At 38.1% G+C, this 13,280-nt stretch overlaps 2 protein-coding genes across 2 annotated transcripts in view; both read right to left on the bottom strand.

Annotated features, from left to right (window-relative positions):
* Positions 1-2,677, bottom strand: part of ASPM (assembly factor for spindle microtubules) — a 44,303-nt gene extending 41,626 nt beyond the window's left edge. The window contains exon 1 of the mRNA XM_056110729.1: positions 2,396-2,677. Within this exon, the coding sequence (XP_055966704.1) occupies positions 2,396-2,677 (282 nt within the window). The remainder of the gene's footprint in view (positions 1-2,395) is intronic.
* Positions 2,678-6,450: 3,773 nt separating this feature from the next.
* ZBTB41 (zinc finger and BTB domain containing 41) overlaps positions 6,451-13,280 on the bottom strand; it is a 44,147-nt gene continuing 37,317 nt past the window's right edge. The window contains exon 11 of the mRNA XM_056110677.1: positions 6,451-12,485. Coding sequence (XP_055966652.1) covers positions 11,830-12,485 — 656 coding nt within the window. The 3' untranslated portion in view covers positions 6,451-11,829. The remainder of the gene's footprint in view (positions 12,486-13,280) is intronic.

Raw genomic sequence — 13,280 nt, 5'->3', positions numbered from 1 at the left:
AATTCACTGATGCCAATGCATGATATCAATAACTTGGGAATGTCCTCAAGTACACTATAGATCCCAAACCTCTCTGGTGAGGAATTTAAAGTGAAAATGGCTAGGCTGTTCACTACACTGAAGATGTCAATTAGAAGAACTCCAGCCAGGAATGAGAAAGTATGAGAAAACTTGGATCAGAATCCACTGAACTGAAGAGCATGGTTGGAAACTGAACAAGTAAGAACACCATGGACAGAAGAAGGAGCAGAATGGGAGAAGCAACTGATCAAATAAGGAGATCAAAGATAACATGTAAGAAACCAACCAGAAGAGTAAAAAGAAAAAAGAATTAAGAATGAGGAAAACATCAGAGATATCTGCAAGTTTTAAGAGAAATGTAGAGTCCCAGGAGAAATAGAAAGAAAAAGGGCGGGGGGCGGGGGGAAATTGGAGCTGGATAAATATGAATAAGAAAGGTCAATTCAACCTTCTGCTACAAGAACAGTCATGATACACGGACTCAATTCAAAAGGCTTGGAAACAACCACACACACACACACACAGACTAAAAGACAGCCGTACTTCTATCAAAGTACTTAAATCATTTGTAACTCAGATTTCAAAGTAAAAAAGGCAGTAAAGACAGAGATGGTCATCATACAATACATCAAAAAGACATAACAATCATTAACATACACTTATCAAATGAAGGAGCTCCAAGATATAGAAAGAAATTACTAGCAGAACCGAAGGAAAATATCAACAGCAAGGCATATATGTGATCCTCTCCATAGATGCACAGAAGCATTCAACAAGATTCAACATCCATCTATAACAAAAATCCTTAACAAGATGGAGGCTGAAGGAACTCACCCAAGTATATAAAAGGCCATATATAACAAACTCACAGGCAACATTATACTCAATGAGGAAAAACTTAAAGCCTTTCCTCTGCGATCAGGCAAAAGACAGAGACGCTCATTCTCACCATTATTATTTAACAGTATTAGAAATCTTGGCTACAGCAATGAGAGAGGAATTAAAATGATTAAAATTGATAATAAAAAATTCAAACTATTATTATTTGCAGATGATATTGGATATTAAAAGCCCTAAAAAAAAAACCAAAGAAACTCTTAAACAATTAAACGTAAACAGTAAAGTAGCAGGCTACAAAACCAGTGTACAGAAATCTGTTGCATCCGTACATGTAAGCGACAATGTATAAAAGAAATAAGCCTTAAAATAAAATCACAATAATGCTAAAAAAAATCTCAAATATATAGGACTCACCTTTACAATAGAGGTGAAAGATCTATTTAATGAAGACTTATTATTATTATTATTGAATGAAATAAAGACAAAAGGAAATGGATGCATAGTTCTTGTGAGTTGGTTGATTCAATACTGTTCAAATGACCATCCTACCCAAAACACTTTACAGATTCAGTGCACTCTCCATCAAAATTCCTACCTACTGAATTCCCTACATATGCAGAACAAACACTTCTAAAATGTATTTGGAACCATAAAACGACCAGAAGAGCCAAAGCAATTCAGAGAAACCAAAAGATATGAGTCACTGGATCACTGGAGCCCGGGAGGATACTGGGCACTCTGAGGGTGGGGTGTGGGGACAGCATTGCAAGCATAAAAGAGTAACATGAAAACTGTTGTTAACCACATTAAGTCAACAACAACAAAATGCAAATAAATTCTAACTCCCGAGGAAGCGTGATTGCCCACGATCAATACTGAATTTGTTTTTAAAATCGAATACTGTGTTGACGCCGATCTCACAGTTGAAGTGATGAAAGTCCACAAGCATTTCGCCAAAACCACAACAGCTAGTGATTGACTGCATCCGACCTGGAGTCGCTTGCACCTGACTCCAGGATACACCCTACAGCTTAGCAGGCAAATGAATGCAAACACTCTGACACGACAAAACCAACCAACAAAACCAACACGACAAAACCAACATCGCTTGCTTTGCCCGGGAGAAGAGTGCATTAAAAACATCTGGCATCCTGACGAGCTACGCTGCTGCTCAAACCCAAGCTACTCCTCGGGATCTTCAAAAGCTAAGTCGAGAAATACAACAGAAACAAACGGGTATTGCTTCAGAACCGCGAGTCCTGCTGGCCAACGCCTGAGAGGTCGGTTAGCAATGCTTCCCCGGGGAGGAAGGTTGCTCCAGACGCAGGGCGCGTGCAGGGATGCGCGCGGCCGCCGCCCAGGTCCCCGCCTGCAGCAGCGACCGCTCTGGGGCCTCCCCCTCCTCCACCGGCACCGAGACGCCCCTGACATTATTCTCCAAGGGGCTTGCGCCGGAGCGTCTCTCTTCCCTGCAGCACTGCAAGTGGGATGAGGCGAGGCGAGAAGAGCCGAGAGCCGACCGCCGGCTCCTTACCTGCAGCACGAAACGGCGCTGCGAGATGCTGAAGCCGCGCTCGGCGGCGGGGAAGCGAGAGACCTTCACCTCGGCCACCTCCTCGTTGGGGTTGTCCAGCGTGAGAGACAGCGTCCGCGATGCGCCCAGCCGCAGCTCCCCGAAGCAGAGGAAGGGCGACCTGCAGAAGTGGCTGAGCAATAGGACGGCGGGGGACGTGGGCTCGGGCCGACCCGGGGGCTCCAGCCTCGGCTCGCCGGGACCCACCTCCCAGCGGCTGCGGCCGCCCGGCCGGGTCGCCATGGCTACTCCGACAGGCTCGGAGTCCTCAGGCACGCCGGCCGCCTCTCGCCAGGGCCGAGGAGAGAAGTCGATCCCCTTCTCCGTCCACTCGCCGACAGGTGGGGAAAAAAAAGAGTTTGGAAAAGGAACCAAATTCTACAGACTCGCAGGCAGCCCCAAAACGGCCCGACCCCGGGAGCCCCTTTGCTTCCGTTTAAACTTCCCACCTCCACCAATGAACGCTCCCGGGGCCCGCCCACCTCCCCCAGGGGCCAATCAGCGAGCAGCAGCCCCTGGCCAGTGAAACGCCAGCGCCTTGTTCAAAAGATTGCTTGGGCTCAGGGCAGCCCCCGGCGGAGGGCGCTGCTCCGTCTTTTGTGCAGCCCTGAAGCCCGGGTTTTGGTGTGACGGTTGGTTTTGTAAATAGGTTATGTAGCAGCAGAAAAATGAGTAGCAGCAGAAAAATGAGTAGCAGCATTTACACGATTAAGTCTCAGCGCCTGTTGTATTTGCCAGGGTTGACTTCGGTAAAACTTTTAAAGGGGCAACAACGGGCTTCTTGTTTCTTGTGCAATCTACCCGGCTCAGAATTATACTCCTTCGCTTTACTATCCCGATGTTCAGGGACGAGTGGGAAAGGAGTGAAAAAAAGAAAACTAGGGGGTTGTCTGCGGATGATTATGCTGTGACTATAGCAGAGACGGAACATTTACATACTGCCTCCTTCCAGGGATGCTGGGAGCAACACAAAACAATCGTGAAACCTGCAGTCAGCGTTCTTGGCAGATATGCCTCTGGGTTTTCATTTTAAGTAACTCTAGTCTGTTGTAAGTATTAATGTTATTACATGCTTGGGATTGTTTTACTTTGTATCTCAACTTTCATTTAGCACTATGGGATAGGTATCAAATCATATGGGTTTTACAAAAGAATTCAGAGTTTACAAACCAAGTAGGAAGTGGTAAGAGCCAGTTCTAGTGGCAGGCATTTTGACTGTATTCTTGCTTCTACATACTATCCACACTACCTCTATAGATAGGAGGAAATTAAAAATAAGGTATGGTTATGGGTAAACAAACACGTAAAAAGCAAAGTCCTTGCAAGGAAAAAAATAAGGTAGATAAATTTGAAACTATGCTAACGCCCAATCTGAACCACAGTCAAACCTGTTATCTTAAGATTTTAATTCATCAAATTAAAACTGTGATTAATTAAGATTTTAATTCATCAAATTAAAACTGCGAAGAGAAGCTCCCTGAAGTCACTGAAATATTGGTTTCAACTGCTGGTACAGTGATGGTTTGTTTTGTTTCTACCTTCTCTCCTTCATAAACCAAAGTGAATAGCACAGTTAAATAAAAAAAAAACTGTAATGGCTATTTTTATAGCCATTTTATTTTTTAATTCTTCTTCTTCTTCTTGATGTATTTGATATGCCAAACACAGTAACAAGTCTCACAATGTTACTGGACCCGCTCAAGCAAATCAATGAACAATGGGAGAACAGTGACAGTGACAGTGACTTTTTGGGTCACATCTGGCGGTGCACAGGGGTTACTCCTGGTAGTGCTCTGGGGATGCTGGGAATTGGATGCTGGGAATCAAACCCGGGTTGGCCACGTGCAAGGCAAAAATGCCCTACCTGCTGTGCTATCGCTCCAGGCCCTTTATAGCCATTGTATAGTTCATTTCCCCTCTCTAGTCTTTTAAAACTTGCTTTTTGCTGTGGAATGCTCAACTGTATTCTGTTTGCTACAGCAATTTTCTTCTTCCTCACTTGGTGGCTTCTGGTTAGCTACACAAAGCATCACCAAGGCAGGTGGAAGGTAAGGGTACTTCTGACAACCACAGTCCTTGGGTCTAGCTGGCTATATCACAACATAACTCCACCTAAAGAGCTGCCTTCTGGGTCTCTCCTGAGTCCTTCACGGCTAGGGTTTGTTATCTCTCTTATCTATATACACTATTGCTAGATCCTGGTCACCTCTTTGCAAATAGCAAAAAAAAAAAAAAAAAACAAAAAACAACTTTCCTAGGTTTACACTAAACTGGGCTGCATCACAGTTTCCTTTGTAACCCTTTAAAAAGTAGCCTTAGTCACTGGACTCTTAGGTTGGACTCTGAATGGAGGGTTCATGTTTGACAAGTAATGAGATGAAATGATCAGAACAATTCATCCACAAATCATGTGACTGTGACACAGTTGCTATGCCAGCAATTAATAGTTATAAGATTATTAATGGTTTTACCTGGCAACTATAGAGCGCTTACAAACAAAATTGCTTTTCCTCTTTCGGATAGATGCACTTTTGTAGGATAGGTTATTGTACTTACCCATGATCTCAGAGAATGCTTTCTCTAGATAGAATTACTACAATAGTTTTCAAAACAAACATCCCAAATTTTTTCTTGGTTTGTTTTTGGGCGAAACCTAGTGAAGCTCAGGGATCACTCCTGACAGGTCTCAGAGGACAGTAAATAATGTGGTGCTGGGTATCAAAACCTACATTGCTGCAACGCAAGTGTCCTACTCTTATTTCTCCAGCCTCAACAATTCTTTACTACCCCTCTATTCAAGAGTGAAAGCTTGATTTGTGGGTGTTGAATACATATACTGGCGCAGTGGTGGAGATAATGCAGTATCACTTCTTCCTAGATTAGGTTAGGAAGAGCAGAAACCTACAGTCTGTTTATATTCTCATTTTGTGTTTGTTTCTTTTGGCAGGACAGGAGGAAGCTGTATAACGAGACAGAGCTATAGAGAGGCTCAACAGACTCATGAGTGGGTTTCCCTCTTCTGGAGACTAAAGCCCTAATTATTGTACCCTTACTGAGGTAGTTTGACTTGAACCTCATGAGATTTAGCGCCAGAACCACCTGCTAAGCTACACCAGTATTCCTGAACTATGGATACTGCAAGTGAATAAACATCTGCTTCTGTTCTAAGCCTAGTGTGAAATAATCTGTTGTGTAGCATTAGGTAACTTATATCCTAAATATTATTTCCAATGAGAAGATTCTAAGTATTTGCAGAAATGAGCCCATGTCCGTAAATTTATTGTACTTCTTATACAGAAGAGCAGCTACTGAAGCCTGATTTATGGAATTGGATAGAGTACCTGTTTGCAGGGTTGAGGACCTATAAGGTTTTATAGCTTGTACCTGAAACTGATAAAAAGTCACTTTCATAATAGAATGTGTAGTTCTGAGAATGAGGGGTAGCAGGAGTGATCCTAGTATAACATGGCATTTGCCCATACCACACTTCTAAAATACCTGCTTACAAATAAGTCATATAAATCTTTAGCTTGTTTATCCATCTATTAAAACCTCAAAAATATTTAACTTTTGAGAAAAAAAATTTTTTTTTTGCTTTTTAGGTCATGCCCAGTGATGCTCAGGGATTTCTCCTGGCTCTGCACTCAGGAACTACTCCTGGTGGTGCTTGGAGGACCATACGGGATGCAAGGGATCGAACCTAGGTCGGCCACATACAAGGCAAATGCTCTACCCGCTGTACTATCGCTCTAGCCCCAAGAAATGAACTTTAATGTGCCACTAAATATTTGCTTTCCCTTTGTTCATAGTTGTTGCTTTTTTCTTTTCTGTCTTTTCAGTTTTAGAGGGTCACACCCAGAAGTGCTCAGAAATTGCTCCTGGTGGTGATCAGGAGTCCATGTGTTACCCAAGTCCCCTGAATGCAAAGCATGTGGAGTCAGCTTTTCAGCCTCCGCATTCATTTAAGGAGGTATAAGTAAGCAGAACACAGTGTTTCCATACTATGCAAATGTGTTCAACAAAATCTACATATACTTTATTAGGACCAAAGAATCATATTTATTTTAAATATCAAAATAACACAAAGAACTAGTTCAATATACAATACACTTCCTATAATCTTCACAGAGAACTGAATTTTTTCTAGACATTTGTACTTAAACACAAGACAGTCAAAATATATGTAAAACTCAGAAGATATTTCACATACAGTTGACAAAATAATGAATTGAGAGTTGAGATTTTTTCCTTTGTAATTGCCTTTAAGTATCCATAATGATTAAAATAAAAAACAACAACAAAACAATTTGAGAGTAAAAAACTCAGTTCAAAAGCATTTCCACTTTAATTTCTATCATAAATCCCCTTAAGCGGAACATTTGTTATATGATGTAGAGCAGCTAAATGCCCACCCCTGTACTATTTTTGGCAGTCATACTCATCAACTGTAACAGTTTCAGCTAGAGAGATAAGTTCAATTGTTGAACACAATTTTTGTAGTTTCACCGTATACTATCCAACTTTAATACGAGCAGGAATATCAAGCAAAGAGGTGAAAGAACAATGAAATGCATACATGCTCTTCATTCAAGAACTGTTTCAGAATTTCCCACAATAATGCAAGCACTGATATTACTGCTGGACCTAAGAATTTGAAAGAAAGGAGACCTACGTCATGATAACCAGTTTTCTGAATATATTTCTTATCTGCAAAGAATAAATAGCTGCAGAGGTTAAATTTAGATAATTTGGGGGTTTTGTTAAATAGTCATAGAATTATGATCAATATACAGTAAGCTGAAACACTAAGATTAAACAAAACAGAGGGAACTCTATCAAAATCTCTCACCTTCCACATTATCTAATCCTATTACTTATATCTCATAAATGTGATCTCCATGAAAAAGAACATAATGACACGCTAACAATCTAGGATAAAAGTATTTTTAAGCAGAAATAATTTGAGGAATAAGAGGGTGATTTCCCCCACCAGAAATCCACTATTTGACTTTATTAAGAGGAATGTGCAAAATAAAGGGAAGAATTACCTAGTTCCTTAGAACTTGGGTAGAAAATTCTCCATTTATTCACTCTAATGGCAAATATCATTTACCAAAATACTTTTTAAAGTTTTGGAAATGCTACTTGCTCCTTACTAAATAACAAAATTCAAATTTGGCACTGAATTTTAGGATAACCCAAACATGACTTTAAAAGTCCTAAGTTTCCCTGCATTCATCACATTGCTGTTCTAACAAGAAATGCATCTCAAACCATCACCTCTTGTTCAGTTTTCGGAAAACTGAAGTAAGAAGTCATTCATTGTAGTGCTGTGTGGTCATGAGACCAACTATTTTCTTTTTCAGAGGGTGGGCAGATGGGAAGGGGAGACAGAGAGACAGGCTACTCATTTTCTTTTGTCAGATTCCTCTAATGAGCAATCTAGAGACAGGACCAGGATGGCTTCCCAGTTAACTCTAAAGGCCACAGCAGAGATTTTAAAGGACAATGACAATTGTTTGTACCAGTACTTTGTGTAAATTTTTTCACTACATAAACAAAATATCAAAAAAAAAAGTGTTTCCCAACCAGCAGGTAACACAAGACCCCTAACAACAACAAAATCAAAACCATTTATTAACTAACACAATCTAGCCTGCAGAATAAACTCGAAGCATCTACAACACATGGAAAAGGCACAAAGCATTCAATCCAGAAAAAAATGGGTATAAATGGACACTGCCAAAGGGCTAATGCTCCAAACTGACTTTCCAGCATTGATTATGCGCATTCTGGTATGACAGGAAGAAAATGCAAACTTTTGCACGTACAATTTAACTGTATTTTGTGTGTAACAAGAGTCAAAAGCAATAAACAGTATTTCCTTAGTAGCACTTGACTACAGGTTTATCATTCTGTCAATGTTTTGACAGTGTTCAGGTGACAGACAACTATTAGTGAACCTGTTCAACAGCATACCTTCCTTAACAGAAAATCACATATTAAAGCACCAGATATGAATCCTAACTTTTCACTGCTCTCGTCCCAGCAATAAATGGGTATGTACAGGTATGCAAATATTTATTACCTTGACCATTACTGGTTAAATCTTTCTGATATGAAGAACAAATCCTAACCTTAAATGATATTTTAGGTTGCAAAACTCAGGTGGGGCTTCCTGACCAAAAATAACTAAATCTTTTTTAAAAATTCTAAGGCAAAATTATTTTAATAATGTAGTGTAAAAAGTAAACATATTTCTTAGCAAGTGATAGTGTCCACTTAAAAAATAACATTCATTTAATTAAACTGAGAAAAACTAAGTATTTTACTTGTGATTGGTTTGTCAGTACAACTATTCCCAGAGTATTTTCTCCTTTTATACAGATAAACACAAACACTTTATCTTAGTATTCAAACTAACAATTTTTTTCTTAAAAAAGAAAAAAAACCCACATAATTCTAGGTCTTCAACTGTGCTTCTTTGGACAAATATGTATTCAAACAATGAAAACCTTAATTTCCTTTAAACTACTTTAATACCTACTAAAAGTCTTTGGTGCATTTAAGTAAAAACCGATTATGTTAACAAATTTCTACATTTTATAAATTATCAAATTTACACATTATTCACTAATTGCTATCAGCTAAAAATTAATTTAAAACAATAAATTAAGGTCATCAAAAAATTCTGAATGAGGCTAAACTTACTTGCCAGGTCAAAATTTTTAAGTATAGCTACAGAATTGATGTATTTCAGAGTTGTGAAAATGTGTCCAAAATAGTCCAAAACAAATTATTACAAAAAGTTAACTTAAAAGAGTCGGCCTCATTTTATAGCTTGTGCCAAGAAAAAAGAAAAATACATTCAGTTTGCCCATATCCATGAGGTCCTCACAATTTAAAAATCTCTAATACTCTCGAGGCAGCAGGTTATTTTGTTTGCTCACTGAGACTACTTCTTCTTAAGAATGGTCCTATCTACTTCCCAGACTAAGGTTACGAGTGAAAATGTAGTTCCTGGCACTGAGTAAGCATCTGTTAATGCTGGCGTTCTTCCTCTACTGCTTAATGATGAGCTAAACTGAATTTTATATTAACCTCAAATTCTTTATTTCTAAATTAGGAACACAAGAATTTCTATTTCAAAGCTAGTTAAGAGGTTTACTGGATAAAATGTATACGAAAGCATTTTACAAAACAGTAAACCACTCTTCAAGTTAAAGTCATCTACAATAATAACTAAATATATTTCACTTTATATATAAGAAATGTATTCCAGAAAGTTCTATACTGTAAACCAATTCCTACAATCAAATCATGTTTAGATGATTAGATTAAAAGAACCCTAAATACCTTCAAAAAGCAAAGCATTCTTTTCAATGTGAAAATGTGACACCCTCTTTTTCAGCTATTAAACATACAATACACCATACATATGAACAAATATACCATTTGCCTTTTTTAGTAAGTCCAATCTTTACTGACTTATATATAAGGCAGGGCACATTGACACTTTTTGTCCTTCTTTATAAAGATCACAGTCACGATCCTCCCATTGTTCATATATTTTTTTAATGGGTCTGAAAGAGTAACGGGCTAATAGTACCTCATACAGTCAAGTTCAATAATGTAAATACCCAAATGTAGTATTTCCACACAAAGTAAGAATGCTTTTAAAACAATACACTATTATCTATGAAACTGAGGATAATTGTGACCAACCCTATATAAATGAGAACAAACTCAGGCTGGTTTTCCTATATGAATACTTTGGTTAAATGCCTCAATTGTCAACATTGTTTTTTTTCCTTTTATTTTATTTTCACTCCTAAGGTAAATGTTCCTTAAAGTACCTTCTTTTCTTAAGTGCTTCAGCAAACAAGTTTTCTCATTATTAGGTGGCTAAATTTAATTCGTTAAAAGTTCATTATTTTATTTGTGATTTTTTTTCACAAGGGCTGGGCCAGACTTTACAGTTTACACACAAAAAAAGTGCTTAAAGCAATTAGGAGTGTAAACAAAACTGAAATAGAAAACTCTTAAGATTGCTATTTTCCAGTAGTTTACATTAAAACGACATGCTAATAATAAATCAACCCTGCCTATTCTAATCCTTCAAGCAGCTTCACTAGGAAGTATTATCCTAGTTTAAATTTAAATTGACTTGAAAATATGAAAAGTGCACACCTTTAAAGGTTACGCTATAATTTTGACTTTTCCCTCAATTTATCAGCAAGGTTATGCAATAACTATTTTCTTTCACCAAGTCCTCAACTTTTTCCTACTATAAAAATAAAAATCAAGGGCTAATTACAGATATTGGGCTTATGCAAAAAGCAAAAATAAAGATCAGATTACATACAAATCTGTATACCAGCAGTGGTTCCCTTTGATTAAAGTAAACATTAAATTTAGTCAGATACATTTGTTTGGCACCTTTTCTAAAAACTATACATAGAATACCTAGATTCTGTTTCCCAGAGTTTCAGTTAGCCAAAATTAATGAGACCAAAGTAGCTTTTTAGTTACTAATTAGTTACAATAACTGCACCTCCTTAGAAAGATGAAGATATGTACCATGATATGTTGTTCCTGATATGGCACAATAAAAAAGGTAAATTGAAAGATACCAAGCTCAAATTGTCAGGTGTTGCTTTCAACACATTTTTAATTTGTATAATTAAATGCCTAGATCTATATTTGCATTCCTTGTTCATAATGGAGGCATAGGGAAAAGTCAATCAATTCGGGTAACTTTTCATTTCATTTAAAAAGCTAATCTTTCATTAGTTTTCTGTCATTAAGTTTGTCCAATATCCAAAGGATAATAACTAGAAATTATGGCCAGAAGAAAAACCATATAACATATAACCAAGATATTCTTACAAATTCAGTTCCTAATTTCAATTTTAAATTCAAAAAATTGCTGATGAATCTTAAGCTATGATAAGTAGTAGTTGCAATTATCAGTATACACTTATATTCTTTCTTAAAGGCTACATGGTCCTTAAATGTGTTTACAAATGGGGAAGGGAAAAGAGAATGTGACTAACAAAAACTTTTACTGATGATTAAAAATTAAGAAAAAAATACTCCCATCATGTCAACAACCATTAATGCTAAAAGCTGGAGAAACCACTAAAAATGGCCCCTAAATAATCTTTTAAAATCACTAAAATGCATTTCAAAAATTATGCCTCAAAGTGTGTCCAAATACTCATGTTCAGTAAATAGAGATGCAAACTTTGCCTGATTAGAAATGGTTCTGAGGACTTGAGAAATGAGAGAAAATGAGAAAAAAATATAGCAGCCTTACTAATACCAAGCCATCAGCTAAAGGCTACCATTAGTACACAACCATCCCAAAAAGTCTGTGGAATGTGTCGAATGAGTCATGAGTGATGTTCAGTATTAGAAATGTTTTGCACAGCAGTCGTGTTATCCAGGCCCAGCAACGTCCCGAGATAAGACTGTTCTCTAGGATCTAGCATCTGTTCAGGTCTGACTGGATGAACTATATTTGCAGGTGGAGGAGTAAGAGTATATTTTTCCAGGAAAGCAAGATCAGCTCCTCGTGGGTAATCAGCTGATGGTGGCTGTGGCGACAGGATCTCATGAGATGATGGTGGGAGTGTGGTGGTGTGGCGCACCAGGTCGCTTTGGGTGTCGGGCATCTGAACAGGAACCAGCGTCACTGGCACACATACCTCAGCAGACACATTCGGCAGCATAGTCTTGGCCTCCGATGGATAAACTTTGGGCTGGTTCATATACTGTTTCGTTTCTGCTTGGAAGATTTTATCATCAGAGGAGTACTCCACCGGCAGAGACACAAGTTTCTCCTCAGAAGTACTGAGAGGATCGTCAGGAGATTTGATGCCATGCACATGGTCAATGTGGTACTTTAGCTTATCTTTCCGCTTAAACGTGGCGTTGCAGTGCTGACAGTTGAAAGGCCGTGCATCAGAATGAATAACCAGGTGTTTGGTTAAAGTTTTCTTAATTCTAAAAGATTGACTGCAAATCTGACATTTGTATGGTTTTTCACCTGTGTGAACAAAGCTGAATTTCAATGTAAAGTACATTCTGCTGGGAAAACACTAACCTGAAGAAACAAATTTTTCATGTGAATGCTCACAAGAACTTAATCAAAACAGCAACATTCTTAAGAAACAAAAAATGGGGAAAAGTATGAGAAGGTAAAGAGAACAGGCTCAAACAAAGAAAGATCTGGGCTTGAATTCTAACTAAAAATCATTATTTGCCAAACTTGAGCAAGAGGTCCAGTGTTTAACTGTAGTCTCCTCCTTATGAAATGATAAAACTATAGTACTTACCTCAAAGAGAGTTAATGTATTAAATGGGTAAATAAAGGAATAGTGCTAAGAATTACAACTTGCATGCAATAAAAAGGCCATAAACCTAGGCTATTATGTTATTATTGCTATTATGTTCTTATAACCTCTGAAAAAAGTTGCAAAACTAAACACTTGATTCCCTCCTACTCAAGAAGCATAGAAACAAAAATAGTTAACCGACAACTTGGTGTTTTAGATAAAAATTAAAAGTTGTGATACTCATTGTTAGTCTGAGGTCAAAACAAGGAAAGTTAATCATAGAAAAGGACAAGGAAGCTAAGCAAATTTTCCATTTCTCCAGAGTTATATTCTACACTGCAGTTTGGTTTTTAAAAGGTTACAAAACATTGGTCACTCAGTCTGGTCAGCAGAATAATGGCCTCCCAAAGACCCACATTTTCTGTCCCCCCAGAACCTTACAGGCAAAGGGGACATTGCAGATATAATGAAATGCTTAAAAATGGCAGCTTAACTGAAGGGAAAAT

The sequence above is a fragment of the Sorex fumeus genome, unplaced genomic scaffold, assembly GCF_029834395.1.
Source record: "Sorex fumeus unplaced genomic scaffold, SorFum_2.1 ptg000010l, whole genome shotgun sequence".
NCBI lineage: Eukaryota > Metazoa > Chordata > Mammalia > Eulipotyphla > Soricidae > Sorex > Sorex fumeus.
Note: the sequence above shows the minus strand (reverse complement) of the source record. Positions and strands in the feature narration are given on the sequence as shown.